Source organism: Nannobrachium achirus (assembly GCF_963921795.1).
Source record: "Nannobrachium achirus genome assembly, chromosome: 10".
NCBI lineage: Eukaryota > Metazoa > Chordata > Actinopteri > Myctophiformes > Myctophidae > Nannobrachium > Nannobrachium achirus.
In genome coordinates this window covers 48927069-48944851 of record NC_137819.1, presented here as the reverse complement: position 1 = coordinate 48944851, position 17783 = coordinate 48927069, and the positions used below count along the sequence as shown (strand labels likewise).

At 40.3% G+C, this 17783-nt stretch overlaps 1 protein-coding gene across 1 annotated transcript; it reads left to right on the top strand.

Moving 5' to 3' along the window:
• Positions 1-299: 299 nt before the first annotated feature.
• On the top strand, positions 300-9900 carry gpn3 (GPN-loop GTPase 3). Its single transcript, XM_080735051.1, has 8 exons — positions 300-503; positions 2787-2895; positions 3749-3916; positions 5120-5244; positions 6208-6323; positions 6829-6925; positions 8839-8967; positions 9561-9900. Exons 1-8 carry the CDS (start codon positions 456-458, stop codon positions 9621-9623), a joined length of 855 nt encoding a protein of 284 aa, XP_080591177.1. The 5' UTR covers positions 300-455; the 3' UTR covers positions 9624-9900.
• The last annotated feature ends 7883 nt before the right edge of the window (positions 9901-17783 follow it).

The following is a 17783-nucleotide window of genomic DNA, read 5'->3' as shown; positions in this document are numbered from 1 at the left end:
ATTCCTTCCCTAGCTGCTCAAAGAAATGAAGGGAACAAAATGTTCCCTAATTCTTTGAGCTTTCTTTGAGCAGTTACAGTATACTATACTCAAATACAATCAAATAAACATTTTGTTCCCTTCATTTCTTTAAGCCTATATGCTACAAGACATTGCTGGGAGCTATGCTGTAAATTGTTGTTATTTCATACTCGCGACAGTGGACGGCGCTGTGGGCTGCATGAGTCGTTTAACAAAGGATGAAGAAAGAAAGAAGACGACAATAACAAGCGACGGACGAGACGCATGGAGCGGGCGGGCGCATGTTGTCAACACAACAGCAGGATGCGTGAACTGTGAATTTGTAGAATAATAATATATTAGTTTGACAACAGCATGTGTGAGTGTGTAGAATAAAGTCCTCAGTCTGACCGGGCTTCATTACTGGCAGATAAACCTGAGCGAGGAGAGGCAAAATGCCTCGTTACGCACAACTAGTGATGGGACCAGCCGGCAGTGGAAAGGTAAAATAGTCACACCGTCATTTGTAACATTTGTATTTTGTACATTATATGTTGCTGTGGTTTCTGTTTTACTTAGTTCGACAAATTCACGACTTGTACAACTGTATAAAAATTAGACCACGGCAAATTAGGTCTCGTTTAGAGCCTGGAGACATCTATCAAGTAAGTCAGTATGGTTTATAGTTTCCTGTGTAAATAAGCCAAGTGCTTTCTAGGATCTCCTTTTAGTTGACCTTGTACCCGAAAACTGTACCGTCATGAAACTGTACCTTTTCCTATGCAAACTTCTAATAAAGTCTTCAATCAATCAATCAATCAAAGTATACTGTCCTGCCATGGCTGCTGCCATCGTCTTGCCAACTTACGCCTTTTGAGTTTTTATATTGTAGGAAATTCTCTTATAAAAACTCAATTTGTTATATTTAATAATGTTGGTGACGCTAGTTTCAAGTTAACGGGAATAGTGGGCATGTGGGAACCTCAAAGTTAAATTGGCATTTTTTTCTTTATGCCAAAATAATTAAGGAATATGATCTGAAATAAGGTAAAGAAAGTGTACATGATTTGAACTGCTCCAAACTGGATACTAACCAGTCTTTATGGGCATAAACAATAATTTGACTGAAGGGTACATTTAGGTCTGATAATGATGTACAGTGCATGTTGAAATCAGGTATACTTTACATTATTTCAAACCTTACTTTTTCACATTTTGGAAACAAATTTGCCAGTTGTCCAGACTTCTCTGGTGCTCTATGAATTGAGTACAAAAGGACTGACCCTAATGTAAACAAGCCATTGTGCTTTCTTGGGTTTAAATCCTATTAGTAGACCTCGTATCTGAACTGTACTGTCATGTGCTTTTCCTATGCAAACTGCTAATAACGTTTTCAATCAGTCAAAAGTCTGAAGAGGTGATTCTTCAGACCATGGCGGAAGCTAGGGAGTGAGTCTGCCATCCTAAGTGCAACAGGGAATTTATTCCAGGTGGAATGTGTCCAGGTGGACACATGACAGTGCAGTGTTTCTCAAACTTTCACATTTAAAGGTCTCCCCTTAACTCTTGACAGTGTACAAATGGAACCAAATGGACCGGTAACAGATCGTTTCACCCGCCTGGCCGTTCGCCCACCCGTTCGCCTAGTCCGTTCACCCGGGAGGTGTCCGTTTGCCCGGAGGTTTGTCGCCTTTAAGACCTGCACGTTCGCCCAGTCCTTTCACCCACCATTAGCGCTCTCTCACGCACCGGAGTCTCTCTCTGCATCCTGACTGTTGTTGCCATGTATGATTATTTTAAGCAGTTGCATCCTAGTTTGATAATGGGGTTTATGAGAACTTAGGCTATTTACAATTTATTTAGGCTTGTATAGCCTTTACTGCATTTAGGGTTATCTGCTTTATAAATAAAGCACTTTGAAACTGAAATGATGGCCACACGCAAGATGTCAAATGTAGGAATATAAAAGTTTATTTGACAAATGGGCAGAAACTATATGGAATCTGAACAGGTTGTGGGGGTCCCTGCTTCATCTCTCTCTCAACTAAGGGGTCCCTGGCCGTGACGCCCGTGAGGGAGAGGGGGCGCCTGCCAATGTAGGCTACAAATATACAAATATAATTTAAAAAACAAACATTAAATAAAATAAAGACACTTTTGGGTGCCCAGGCACCAAGGTGCCTCTCCCAATTGAACAAATAAACAAGAATAAATACACTTTGCACCCTGTTCTGTTCCTCATCTGCTGAACTTATCCCTAAATGGGGGATACAAGCGCAGTAGAGGCAACCCCGAAAGCCGTAACACGCTGCATGCTCTCTCACTCACACAGAGGCAGCCTAACTGCCTGTGGAGCAGGGGAGGGGAGCGTCGGTCATCACGGCGCATTGTGAGCTTGTAGATCTGCTATGTCTATCATACACACAAATACTCATACATTGGTTATGTTTTCAAACTCTTGCACACACATACACACACACACACGGCGGGCGAACGGACCCTGTGAAAAGGCGAAAATCTGTCCGAAAGTCAAGCAGCCCTGGGTGAACGGACTTGGTGAAACATCCGACTTTAGGGGCGAACGGCCAAGCAGGTGAAACGATTCGTATTCAATGGACCCAACCGGGTTAATTTGGTTCCATTTGTACACTGTCAGAGTTACATACTTGTATAGGTCAATTTAGACCCCCATAAAGGAACCCAGAGAGTCCCTGGAATCCACTTTGAGAACCACTGACTTAATGTACTAATTCTGTTTTTTGTTTTTCGTCGTCTTGTCATTTCAGAGTACCTACTGTTCCACTATGATCCAACATGCAGAGGCAATCAACCGTTCTGTTCAGGTGGTGAATCTGGACCCTGCAGCAGAACACTTTGACTACCCAGTCATGGCAGGTCAGCACTGTCTGCCAGCTACAGTACATTGCCTGTCTTTCTCTCATTCCGACTGACTAGTTAATCCTGAAAATAGACATTTGTATCACCATTTCATCATCACCCATGTTCAGTGGAAGGATAATTAAGCTGTCAAGCTCCTGTTGTGTATTACTCATTGTCAGGGGAGAGACACTTAGAATTCAGGGGCGCTCAGTATTTATTAAACCACACGTCTCCAGGCTGTAAATCCGACCAAAAACCGAACACAAACCAAAGCTTTACTCCCCACTTGGGCTTGCCGTGCTCTCACTTTTGTGCAGTTTTACAACCTGTGAATTTTATTCTGGGAGTAAATAACAGATCTAGCAAGGGGATCAAGTATAGTTCCCTTGGGGAACCTGGTTAAGAATAATGTTGTAATTGTAAACATAATCTCTGAGGTAGCCTGTCCACCCTGGGGCCCTTAGAATCTATCCTGTTCAGTGCCAATGTCCACTAGGTTTGGGATCCTTTTTTAATGATTCAGGTTAATTTACGATTCCCTCTTAACGGACCGAGATCCCCCCAGAAGAGAATTTATGTCTGGAACTAGCCTGGAACCAGACGAATCCGTCGATGCAAAAAATTGCCCTTGGCGGATTTGGGTCTGACCCTCAATTGTGACCCCACTCTCACCCTGAGAGTGGGGTGACCAATCAGGGCCCAGTATTGGTCTGGTGTAACCGATTGTGTCCAGAGCCATTTTTTACCCGCTCCTTGGAAAAAAGCATCCATATAGAAGTACCAGACTCATGCACGCAGTGATATAGTCTAGCTATGTGAGGCTACCCTGGAACCCCAGTCATGATTGTCCTGATGTTTCTGTCCTAAGACATCCGTGAGCTGATCCAGGTGGATGATGTGATGGAGGACGACACTCTGAGGTTTGGGCCTAACGGAGGCTTGGTCTTTTGCATGGAGTACTTTGCCCAAAACTTTGACTGGCTGGAGGAGAACCTTGGTCACGTGGAAGATGACTACATACTGTTTGACTGCCCTGGTAAGGTCCCAGCTGTGACAAACATACCGGTACTTAACAAAAAAGGGTCTTTGGAGAACCAGTTTATATGGATCTTGAAAAAGAGCCTACGGTACATTGTTCCAGTTTTTTAAAGAAGCAGACATATAGAGCCCTTTTAAAACATATAGTACAAAGAGTCGTGCAGCCATACAAAACGTACATGTCACCTTTAATTGTGACAATGACATTTCAGGGCAGTGACAATTCCTGTTAATACAAACTACATGTCAGGGATGAAAGATAAGAACAGCCCTTTGTCACCATTGACTATGCCAACCTATTCACCGTATTGTCAAAACGTATTTGGCCTTACAATATAGCGCAACACCACAGCTAATTGCCCATGGCATGGTGGTCATTAGTGATAATCACCTGCTATTACAGTCACCTGTTGTTTGCGACCAAGATTTGTGATCAAATGCTATTCTATAAGTAGACCTTATGTATACATCTAAGTCTAATAGAATGAGTGGAGGTCAATATTCAACTTAGTACAGAAAAATGGATTGCACACAGTGGCAAGAGACTACTTTTTCCTCATTTTTCTTTATTGCATATTTAGGGTGAGAAATATGCACCCTAAATATGCAATAAAGCAAAAATAGAAAAAGTAGTCTCTTGCCACTGTGTGCGATCCATTTTTCTACCGCACCAGTCAAGTCAGAGTGCGGTGGTAACAAGAAAGGTCACAAGTATTCATACATCCCATGGCTGCAAGCATACTGCCTAAAATGCTATGCTATGCTCATATGTGCATATATGGGGCTGACCAGCCAATGTAGTCATTGGAGGCCTGGATGGTTTGGGTATGGGTCCAGGCACCATCAGCAGCCTGACCGTGTGTCGCAGGTTTGACTCCTGATCCCGATGACCTTTGCTGCGTGTCACTCCCCTTTTCTCTTTCCCCATTTCCTGTCAGTCTACTGTAATCTTATCAATAAAGACAAAAGCCAAAAAAAGAAGGCATTTGGGTACTTGGCTCATATATGGGCACAAAAGGGACACAGACAGACGGGTACTCTGACAAAGCCCTAACACTATGTCCCAGATCTACTGGTCGGATTGGCGGTGCGACCTAGGTAAACTCTAGATGTGAACCTCTAGTTGAAGAAAATATCCCATTGCAACCTTTCAGTTAAATATTTGGATTGTGATATTTACAAAATGTCTCGCATGTTGCAGGTCAGATAGAGCTGTACACCCATCTCCCAGTGATGAGACAGCTTGTGGAACAGCTGCAGCAGTGGGAGTTCAGGGTGTGTGGCGTCTTTCTGGTCGACTCCCAGTTCATGGTGGAGACTTTTAAGGTAATCGCTTTGAGTCGCCAATCTGCTTGTGTGATATGCAACAAGGGATAATATCCCGACAGGATGATTAAATGTTTAATCATCTTGAAGGGAGTTATTTCTCAACAACAACTGGCGTGCTGTCAAATAAATAATTGATTAATTGACCCAAAAGCGACAACAAAAGTATTTCCTTGCTTACGGTAGTGACAGTATTCCATAACTGCTGGCTGACCTCAAGAGCAACACGGTCACCTCGGAAAACAAGGAAGTGTTGATCAAATAGGATCAATTGTCAGTTACTGCATCGATTCATTCATCCATTTCTCGCTTCAAATGTTTTCAAAAACATGAGAACAGGGGCGCAAGCTGGCCTGGTGGTCAAGGCGCATACCACATATTGGGCTATGATGCCTGCTGGTGTCGCCGGTTCGATTCCTGACGACCTTTGCCGCATGTCATTCCCCATCTCTCTCCCCATTTCCTGTCACTGTCCTGTCTACTATCCTATCAAATAAAGGCATAAAAGGACCACAAAACAAATCTTAAAAAACAAACAAAAAAAACTTGAGAACAATGTTTAGTTGCAAATGACATTGTGTGTTTGTTTACGTGGCTGTCATGTTGGAGCAGCCAGGGCCAGTGCAGAGCCTTTGATTGGACAATGGTCTGACATTGAGCGGAGTGGTCATTATCCAGAAATGGCACACCCCTGAATTCAGTGATTGACCAATAAGAATCAAGCATTCAACCAAGCCTTGCCTTGTAATAAAAAAATATATATTCCACTGGTGCATTTGTACGGTCTGACTTTTATTCTTTGAAGTCAGACCTGACCTTTGTGTTATTTATATTGTACTATTATTTATTTAATTACCTCAGTATATTAGATATAGGCCTATAGATATTGATTGACTGATTTAAACAAATGAATACCATTCTCAAAGTGATCATTGTAGCTGAATCCTCTCTCTGAATCTGTAGTTTATCTCAGGTGTCATGGCTGCCCTTAGTGCCATGGTATCGCTGGAGATTCCCCAAGTTAACATTATGACCAAGATGGACCTGCTCAGCCCCAAGGCCAAGAAGGAAATTGAAAAGTAATTCTTTATATATTATTTATATATTGTTTTGCTATCTTGTATGTTGTGATGCATTAATACTTTGTATGCCTGAATATCATCATACTTTATATGAATAATACAGAAACTTGATTTATAGCTCCCTCGTGCTGTGGATATTGAGACACAAATCAGCAGTTCATTTCACAATGTCACAATTGTTCAATATTAATTTAAAAATATTTATATAAATGTACTTATTCCTCACAGCTGCTAGTGATACACCTTTAAGCATTGAATCTTTTCTCTGCCCTTCTTTGAAATGTTTTGTTTTCTTCTAGACGGTGGTGTATGTTACATGGAAACTACAGTGCTGTAAACTTCGAGACACATAAACTTAGAAAACTTGTGAAATGGGTTCCTCCCTTTCTCAAATTATAAAAATACATAGGGTACATTTCCAGAAGAAAATGAAAATTTTCTTCATTATTGAAAATGTTTTTCTAAATTTTGAATGTTGTGCTGTTGTGTTCTTTTTAACCAGATACCTGGATCCAGACATGTACTCCATGATGGAGGACAACTCTGTCACACTAAGAAGTGAGAGGTTCAGGAAGCTAACTAATGCCATCTGTGGTCTGGTAGGTTTTACACTGCACCATTCTCTCAATAGATCCAATTGTTTTAAAATAAATGATGATGTGTGAATATTCGGTCGCCTCACAATTTTATTACGATTCACCTGATTTCAATTCTACGATGCATCTCTAATGGCTGCTAATGGCCACATTTTTATTAGTTGGTACAAGCAGCTGAGTACATATTATTAACACCTTTTTGTTTATAATTCTAACGAGGTATAATCAATCTCCTTCAAACCCCAAATTAAATTTTGTGAACCAGAATAAATGATATAGGCCTAGCCTGCCTATTGTGAAAATCTTCAGTCCTCAAAAGCAAAGCATAAATCACTCTGGGGTGTGCTGCCTATGAAATAAACAGCTGCTGTAACTAAGACAAGGGCACTTCAGTGACAAACTTTGAATACACTGTAAAAACCTCAGTGTTAATTTAACTGGGAGTGTACAAATGAAACCAAATGGACCTGTGATGCCTCATTGTATGATGATGTCCTGCAAACATGAAAATTCAACGATCTTAAACAAGGTAATCATTAATGAAATTACAAGGTCCCCCTGTATTAACAGTTTGCCAGCCAAAATAGAATGGTGGTTGGTAGATTAGCCGTGAAATTTCTATTATTGTATTGTGATCTGAGACATATTATGTTTATAAACATGAGCCCGCCACCCCTCCTTCTTGGACCGCACCGTTGTTTTTTTTTTTGTTTTTTTTCTCAGGTCATTAGCTCACCGTGATTTTCTCGATCTCCGTTGGGATAGAGTGGTGGTTTTGGCCGAGCATCGATCTCCCTGTGCGTTTCGCGTGTGCGATCCGCGCGCATAGCGATCCATGCATATAGTCCAGGAGTGACTGAACAGTCGATGTGACCACTTTGGATAGCCTAGCACCTAGCACTCCAGCTCTGCTAGTGCTATCGTCTAAACAACAAGTGGGTGGGAGGAAGGAAGGCTGAAGAAGGAAATGCCATGAGAGTCACTTCTGTTTCATGTCAGAGCAGCCACGAGCCACCGATGGACGAGCGGTGATTTTCGGATCAAAATCATTTATTCCGGTTTTAATGACAAAGTCCGGGAAAGTACGGCGCGGCTGAGACTCCTTGCTCAGATGTCCGATATATTACGGTTTTAACATTAAGGAGCTCCCCGTGGCTTGGAAAGGGTTAAAAAAAGGATAAATAAAAGTGTCATTTCTTTAAACAAAAATAAAAAATAAACTGGCATTGTGGCATAGAATTAGAATAATACTATATGCTTTAAATAATGTTTTCATTTTCTATTTAAAGTAGGAAAAACTGGCATCTGACATCAAACCATATTGCTAAACCTAGAGAATGTGACACACCGTGGTCCTTTCTGTTCATTTGAAATGCAAAAATGTGAGCATGTTCACTTTTTCTGACTTAAGTTCACACTCACAGTGGTGTGCCTGGCACTAAACAAACACTCTGGGCCGATACATACTCCACTTTTAGAGACAAATTTATTTCGATTTGGGGAGTCACAAAATCTCGGCAGCACCGAACAGCCGAATTAATGACGGTTCCTGCCCCCCCGAACCTCTGAATGACGTAATATTGTAGTTTAGACAGAGCCTAACCGAATTCAGCTCTAAAAGTGGAATGTACATCAGCCCTCTGAAAGAACTATGGTATGTTAGTGAGGTAGACAGCTTTTAAAGTCTCTTGCAAATATATTCAACATTTTCCAGATAGTGGAAACTCGCCATAATAAAATGATCATGGGTGTTTTTTATCATGATAAAAGTTTACACTTTATGTCCTCCCATTTTTGAGAATGTCAGACAGTCAAAAGTTGAGTCAAAGTAAAATCTCACAAAGCAATGTATTATGCCGTCGTGGAGGGACTCCTTCCTCTTCTTCATTGAAATTGTGTGCTTGCGTTGTGTCTAGATTGATGACTACAGCATGGTGAGATTCCTGCCGTTTGATCGTACAGATGAGGAAGGAATCAATATAGTGTTGCAACACATTGATTTCTCTATACAGTATGGAGAAGATCTGGAGGTCAAGGAACCAAAGGTAAAAACATGAGTCATGATGCCTAACTTATTTAGTCATTGGTGTACCACACCAATGCCAAAAAAATCCTATCTACAAGCTCTCAACGCATTCATTGTGAGCTTGTAGATCAGCTATTTTTGGTGTGCAGCTCAATCCAGGTTGACAACTTTACAGTCAAAGTGGGTAACGTTATCACAAGAAAAGACGAAATTACCTACCAATGTAAACAAGCCATTGTGCTTTCTTGGGTTTAAGTCCTATTAGTAGACCTTGTATCTGAACTGTACTGTCCTGTGCTTCGCTTTTCCTATACAGTACAAACTTCTAATAATGTACTCAATCAATTAAGCATACAATGGAGTATAAATTGAACTTAAAGACATGGTCACACATCTGCATCAGAAGCATTGTAGACAATGCAAGCCTTTTGAGTGTTTGCCCCAACTGCCACTCAATATGACTATTGGCCAATCACAGCATGTCTGAATGGAAGTGAAAGGGGTTACGCTTCTGAAGCATATGAACCGTGCTCTAACGAATCAAATCATTTATGTTGTATTTCAATTTCCTCATTGACCACTAATTTGCTTTCCTACCTTGTCTTTTCCTAGGAGGTTGAGGCAGAGCCCGGTTACGAAAATTATGATGAATTATTTCAAGACAAGACAACATAAAGTGAGATAAAGACAAGTCAACTGTTAATCATAACGACAACCACATGAGGAGTCATCCCACGTGCATCAGCAGAAATGGCTGTTTTTACCTGCAACAGTCAAAGAGAAGAGACATTTATGGTTGAGGTGAAACCTTATCACTGGAAAGTGGTGTATCAAAGACTCAAGTTATGTCAAGGGAAAAAATACACATTCGCAGCCGACTTCTGAATGACTTATTTTAAGATGTTATTATTGTTTGTTCTGTTAAGGTATTTGGACTTGGTTATAGGCAGTTATCCATTATAACATTTTCACATCTTTATCTTGTATGCATGTTTCTGTTGCGATTATTTGGTTGCATCTTTTGAGTGTAGATAGAATGCAGTTAAAAGTGTTTTATGATATTGAGAGCAATAAATGAACAATGGTGATCATCACAAAGGAGAGAAATGTTTTGATTAACTGTTTTACAGCAGCTTACATGCTCATCACTAAAAGTACATTGTGTTTGTGTATGTTTGATCGGACATTTGTGTTTGAGCGGACATTTGTGAGATGAATAGGAAATTCTGAATCCTGAGTTTATCTTGTAAATGTAATGCATTGTACTGATATTACATGAGTTGCTGCTCAATGTTTAGTTCTAAAAACAAACACATAACCATATAGCACAAAACAACATATCACTAGAGTCTAGAGAGACAATACATGAGTTCCCCACTGTACAAAGATGTTTGTTGAGTGCAGCAATGGCTGAGGGGACTAAAACCGATCTTTTCCCACTTCAAGGTTCTTTATCTTCGCCCAGATTGCAAGAGGTCAAAGTAGCAATATACAGGGGATGATCAGTGTCATTTGTTTTCTGTAAATTTCCACCAGATGTCAGTAGTGTCTTTTTGAACAATTAACCAAACATTTAAATGAACCTTTAGGCTGCACATTGCACAATATATCCCAACTTGGTTAATGTACTTACTGTAATTAATAGTGACGTTTCTTTATGTATTTCTATGAATCCCTGACAATTGTACAACGTGTGATTCTAAGTAGGCCTATGACCTAGCTATTTATTTACCTTATCTCTCTTCGCTATGTAAGTTGGGCTATTCTACAGATAGAATATGTATGTATGATCCATCCTTAAAATAACTTATAGTTGTACATTTGTGAATGACTGCGTAAGTACGCAAAGCAACCTTTAACCCGCATGGCAGGAATGTGAGTCAGTCCTGCAGAAAGGACTCCCTCCCATCAGCACAGTGCTTTGTGAAGAGGAGGCGGTCTGATATCCTCTCACCTTGACTGGGTGTGAACCAAGGCAACTGACTTTTTAAAAGCAACAGGTAGGAGCGCATATTCTTCACTGTCGCCTTGCTGGATAGACTTGAATCGTTTCAGGATGGATTTGTTTAATTTGAAGTCATTTGTGTTGTTCTTGTCCGTATTTGGTAAGTTATTATTTTTTAACACTTGTTTTGTGTAGGCTATACCTATACTATACAACATAGCCGATGTAGGCACATTTTTTTTTATTAATTCTGCTGTAGCCAGTAGCCTACAGTTTTTGTGACGTGATAATGGAAAATGTGTAGGCTTAATGACGTTTCCATAGACTAGGCCTACTTTAAATATTTATACATAGTTTTTAAATGTAGGCCTAATAATATTATTTGTCAAATAGGTAGACTACTATTATTTTATTAATTACTATTGGGCGCCTAAATTGCCTTAACGACTAGGCCTACTGCATAAGTGTTTGGGACTCTGGGTTCCTTTGTGGGGGTCTAAATTGACCCATACAAGTCTGTAACAATAATTAACTAAATGTTGGTTCCATTTTGTACACTGTCAGAGTTAAGGGGAGACCTTGAAATGTGACTGAAATCCAAAGCGTCCTATCAATAAGCTAACAGGTGCTGCTGGTGTTTTATAGGATGCTGTGCAGGGCAGGACCTTCTCGAACACGGGCCAGTGGACGCAACTTTTGGGAAGTCTCACACCTTCACGCCCGACGTGGAAGCCGGGGAGAGCTTCCTGACCATAGCCTGGTCGTTCAACGCAGGGGACGAACTCTCTCCAATAGTTACCCTGGTAGCCCCCAATGTGGAGAATATCGCCGATGATTACAAGGGACGCGTGACCGTCAATAAAACCAACGGCATCCTGACGCTGGGCCCGCTGAAGAGCACAGACAGTGGAGATTATGCAGTGACTATGATAAGCGCGAAAGGAGTCCAGCAGACAGGCGAAACCCATCTCCGAGTTCTGGGTGAGTGTGTGTTCCTCACCATTTAGACTATTTCATGTTGAATATTAGCTACATTTTAATATATGTTATTTTATTAGAAACACGTAAATTGCTAATTGTTAGGTTGTAAAGCAAATGGAAAATGTATTTATTTTCAAAGTGGCCATAACCTACATTAAAGGAGTAGTTCACCCCCAACATGACTTTTTTTTCTATTGATTAGTCACACCATGGAGACTAGAGTTCAATAATATTTTTCGGTTTTTGTCACATTCCTAAGACAAAAATGTGATAACAATAAATTTACCCCCATTCGTTCCGGATGGGGACCCGTTTCGAAACGGGTCCCCTTCCGGAATCAATGGGGGTAAATTTACTCGAATCAAATTTTTGTCTTAGGAATGTGACAAAAACCAAAAAATATTATTGAACTCTAGTCTTCATGGTGTGACTAATCAATAGAAAAAAAGTCATTTTGGGGGTGAACTACTCCTTTAAACAACATATTGAGCATTCAGGGTGTGGCCCTATGGGGCTGTTAAGTATGACATCATTTTGTAGGCAGAGGAGAATTTCTGCCCCCAGTTTCTGTGAATCTTTTTACTATTTTTACTATTTACACATTTTTCTTCTCTTTGTTGTTGAAAGGAAAGTGTTAGAATTATACTTTAGTCGTTATTTTTGTCTCGGATCTGTTGAAATAGCGAGGGACAGAAAATGCTCTGGGGGCAGAGTTCTCCTCTGCCTACAAAATGATGTCACGGCTTAAAAGCCCCTTGATGTCACAGCACAGGCCTCATTTATAGTTGCAGCTTTTGTGTGTGCTCATTGAACAGAGATAATTTGAATGCTGGTAGAGCTTTCAGATTACTGAGCTGTCTGTCTGTATTCACTGCCAAGACGTGAAGCCTCCACTTTCTGTATCTGTCCATCCATGGCTTCATTTAACTGAAAAATGTGTGTGTTTTATGCCTGCATGTGAGCACTTGGTTTGATGGTGATCTACATTGGGTGAAACATGTATTATTTTCCTGTGGTTCTGACCCTTTGTCACCAGGGTCATATTATGCCAACAACAACAACTGTGTATATATAGTGAATAAAGGGAACTTGGAAAGAGACATTCAGACAAACAACTCATTTTGTCTAGACTTCTCCAGACAAGAAAAATAAAGAAGTAACTGAAATGTGCACTATACTGTACATGAAACAGGATGAAGTCTTGCCATCATTATGTTAAGTATATTTCACATCAGTAACAACTGCAGACAGTGATCGTAAAGATAAGGGAACTTGGCAAGACACTTTCAGACAACCTGAGGGAACTGAGAAAAAGAAAGAAGGAATCGAAATCTCTTTCTCTGTCTGGACCAAGTGCTGTCATCAGCATCAGTGTTTGCATAATTTGAATTAGCAGCCGATACTAAAATGTAAAAGTGGTGGTGATTTTCACTCTGGTGAATGTACAGTACAGTAGATCCTCACCACTAAGCTAGATCTCATGCCCTAAACGCTTTCCCATCCCTCTTCTATCTATCTGTGGTCAACCAGAAATAGTCAAACTAAATATTTAGCCTTCTGTGAGCAAAGGTGATTCTGTTAGGACCCTACACAGAAAATCCCTATAGGACACCTCTGATCATCTCGAATGAACCCTCTGTGGCCCCTTATTGCTCTGGGCCTCATGCAGGTATAGTTGCATGTTTTGGCTGTTCATAAATTGTGCCACTGTGTTATGTGGTGTCTTTTTGGTTCAGCTTCTGAATTTCAGAGACATGCTAACAGTGGGTCTAAAATGTTAGACCTTTGGGCATGTTCATGGATCCAGTGCCCGCTTTTGGATTCTGACCTACTGTTTGAGAAATATTGTATGATGGAGAAATCTAAAGGAAATAATTAAGACTCATACAGTAGGGCAGTTGGTACCAGAAATGAAATGATACATTCGCTCACAGCTGAAGTGGCCACTGTTACTGTCATTCAGAGGACTGATCACATACTATGTGCACATATTTTGACCTTAGTGCATACAGTATATTAAACACTCACCCCTGTTCTGTCAGTTATTATCACTATACTGTACATATTGATACCATGTCCTCATTTCTTCTAGATTAGATGTACTGTAGGTTGACCGTGAGCTGTAGCCATTTCATGCCAAGGCTGCTGAAATTTCATGACCGTTATTCAATCTGGGGGGAAAAAAAGCGCTCATGTACACATCAGGGGTTTTCAACTGATTGTGGATCTGGGACCACAACAGTGACATGGGATTACATGGTCATTTCCTAATAATGATTACTCAATCAGGCAATCCGGTAGACTCCTTGAGATTCTAACTCCCTTTTCTGTGTCATTTATTGACCTCCGACTTCCCAGTAACTGACAACGTTGACATGTCATCATAGGTCACCAGGTCATTAATGCACTGTTCTGTGGAACGGGGAAATCTCGCTTTTGCGAACGCCTATCATTTCGACCGGAGGGTTAGCGACTCACTCCACAGAGGTTAGGGTGAGGGTTAGAGTCGGGTGTCGAAAAGATGATATGTAGTAACAGCGACATGCTCCCCTGTGGAACAAGAGAAAACAAAAAGACTAAATGCATGGTCAGGGACCACATGATGCAATATCTTCACAGATCACAAGTGGTCCATGCCACGGACCATCTGTTGAAAACCCCTGATGTACATCATGGTCAGACACAGACTTAATAAGCGAAATCTCTGATTCAACCCTGTCTGTGTTTATTACACTAACCATTTAAACCGTATACTTATTTGACCAGATTCCCAAGGGCTTTATGCTAGGCCTCCTCCTGTTTTCACCCTACACAAAATATCCACACACACAATGGCCGATCTACAAGCTTGTAGATCTGCTATAATCTCTGAATGCTAGCCCCAGAATATGGTTGCTAGGGTTCTTCAAGTGGTTAAAGTTTTTTATTCCCCTAGCTCTCTCCTTTTCCACCATGCACACTCCATTCAATCCACCTGCTGTTATGTCACCCACCTTTCACAACAGCTTTTCATAGTAGCCACACCTTCATTTATCATTCTCTCTCTCGCTCTCTCTCTCTCTCTCTCTCTCGCTCTCTCTCTCTCTCTCTCTCTCTCTCTCTCTCTCTCTCTCTCCACCTCCCTACCCACACACGGCTGAGTTGACAGACTGCTCTGCTGCATAGCAAATAACCTCCTTCTCTTCACTCACCTCATGGTTTATAAGAGAACTTAGAACAATAATTCACCCTGCTTGAATGTGTTACTTAGGACTACTTACTGTACTAACTAAAAAGTGTGTTTGAATCAGTAAACTTTATAGATAGGCCTATATGAATTAAAAGGAATTAGGCTACTAGAGTAATACTCTTGGGAGAAAAACATTTTGAATTGGGATGCTTTATTGAGCCTTTATTCAATAGTTACTGCAGAGAGAGACGGGAAACACTAACCAGTCTTCTATTGGGTCACCCCATCCTCATCTCTCAAAATGTTGTTGTTAATATCTTTAGTGGTACTACTGACACAAACATACACGGCCAAATTAGTGTGTAATATTGTCTGCAACATATCTTCTTGACCTTAAGGTTCAAAGTTCAATGAGTTTATTTGTCATTCAGTACAAGTACAGACAGAAATTTGTTACCCAGGTTCCGGAAATGGGAAATAATAGAATATAGCCTACCTAGACACTATAAAAACTACATAATACCTATTGTGCAACAAAGCAATTGCACTTACTTGCCTGCTAAAAAACATTACTAAAAAACAGCACCATTAAAAAGCATTAGAAACAGTTCATGTGTTGCACTTCAGTTCATAATCTCACAACGTCTACAACAGCAAAAAAGAAAAGAAAGATCTAGTTATTGATATTGCAGTGAACCAGAGTATTATCCTCCTCTAAGGGGAGGTATATTTGTGAGGTCAGACATGGACGTCTGACGTGAATGATCATTATTATAAACTGAACTGTTACTTTGGTCCTAGTTAAGTTGCTCTAAAAGTGCTTGACCTTTAAAAACCCTGCATACGCCCATGCCTCTAGTCAGAACAGGTTACCACTCCTTTACTTTCCTTTGTGATTAACACATTTCTACTAATGCCTCATCTCTAATGAACAACTTTTACATTCCGGGATGGAATGTGTTATTTTTATGTACACAAACCAGCTTTGAATAAAGGCTGAAGAACACTGAATCACATTATGCGATCATAATGGTGTGATCTCACAAAGCACAGGTCAACGCTATAGCATTGTGCTAAACAGAGGTGTGGTGTGTGAGGTGCTAGGGATAACTCATTGAATTAGGGTTGGGCAATATATAGATTTTTATCGGTGTAGAGTATCATGTTTTTAAATTGTCTAAACGAATGATAAAAAACAAACAGTCTGTATCTTCAAAAGAATTACTCAATTGATTATGTCAGTTGAAAATGACAGTTTCCATTTCAGTGAGGTCCATTATTTTGACCATGAATGATATCTTATTTAATAATGTTACATTATGTTATCGATATAGAAAAAAAATCTTTATTATTATCACGATATGTTTTTATTTCTCCATATCATCCAGCCCTATATTGAAAGCGAATTTTAAGCTGTACCAACCCTGAAAATGCCACATCTGACTATGATTTTGTCAGAAAGGCTGTAGGGCACTGTATTCACAACCATGCAGGGAATGATACCCTGACGGTGTAGCCTCTAACCCTGGCAGAATAAGTGCCATGCTCTAACCGCAGAGCTACAGTAGAATGGGACCCCAAACCCTGTGCACAGGGTTTGCTGGATGTTTTGAGTAAAGTGCATTAAATTGCCATGTGACCATGTAAATGAAAACGTCCTTTGCCTCTCTCTGAAGATCGTTTGACGTTGAAACGCGTCCGTGTATATACCCGTGCCTTAAGTGTCATTAAAATGTCCCAGAAGGACATTGGCGTGCCGGCAATTCTTTGTTTTAAACGTTCTTCTCTGTCCTTCATTCTCTGTTTATCTACTCTCTTTCCTCAATTAATCACAGAGCCGGTAACTGATGTTGTCATTAAGTCCAGCCTGGCGGAGGCAGTGGAGCTTAATAGTACCGTGGTTCTGACCTGTTCTGCAAAGGGTTCCTTCCTCAAGTTCTCCTGGATCAACGGAACCACACCCATAGTGGCCAATGCCAAGAAACTGACTATAACCACGGTAGGTTTGAGGCTTTCACAAAACGATTGTGACCGACATAGAAAATTAGAAATGTACTATGGTACTGGATTGAGATGAGATGTATGTAATAATTGTTTCTGTTTCTGTGTTTCTTACGGGTACAATTACCTTAATGATAGTAAACCTTTTCATTCACTCACATACTGTAAATTCATTACAGTCAGTCAGTTAATTGAATCATTCATTATGTTGGTTACTCATCGATTCATTCATTCATATTGTCACTGACAACGATTTGTCCGTTGAACTGTATTGCAGGCAGAAACCTCTAGTACACTTACAGTGAAGGATGTCCTGAGGACAGACCTGGTGGGTCCCATCTACTGCTCTGCTGCCAACAACCTGGAGACACAGAAGAGTGCTCCCTTCAACCTCTCTGTCAACTGTGAGTAGGCCTGTCACATTTATTACATATCGTCTAATCGCAATTATTTGACATAATCTCAATTATTTGACATAATTGCATCTATTTGACATAATCGCAATTATTTTGTCATAATCATCACAATCATTTCCATGTTGACAATTGTTCATACGTATATTTTCAAACATTTAAAAACATAGTGGAAATAGCTGATCTACAAGCTGACAAGCTGAGCTTGTAGCTATTTCCACTATCAATGATATTTTTTAAGTATAAAGTTGTGAAATATGTCAGTCATTTCTTTGTATATTTATGTGTCATATCTGCCATGTGCATCTTCAAAGTCTAAAAGACAA

Excerpts from the sequence above, each read along its gene's own strand:
- gpn3 (XM_080735051.1), top strand. The coding sequence starts at position 456 with ATGCCTCGTTACGCACAACTAGTGATGGGACCAGCCGGCAGTGGAAAG. Across the intron at positions 504-2,786 it reads GACCAGCCGGCAGTGGAAAG|AGTACCTACTGTTCCACTAT; the intron begins GTAAAATAGTCA and ends TTGTCATTTCAG. Across the intron at positions 6,926-8,838 it reads CTAATGCCATCTGTGGTCTG|ATTGATGACTACAGCATGGT; the intron begins GTAGGTTTTACA and ends CGTTGTGTCTAG.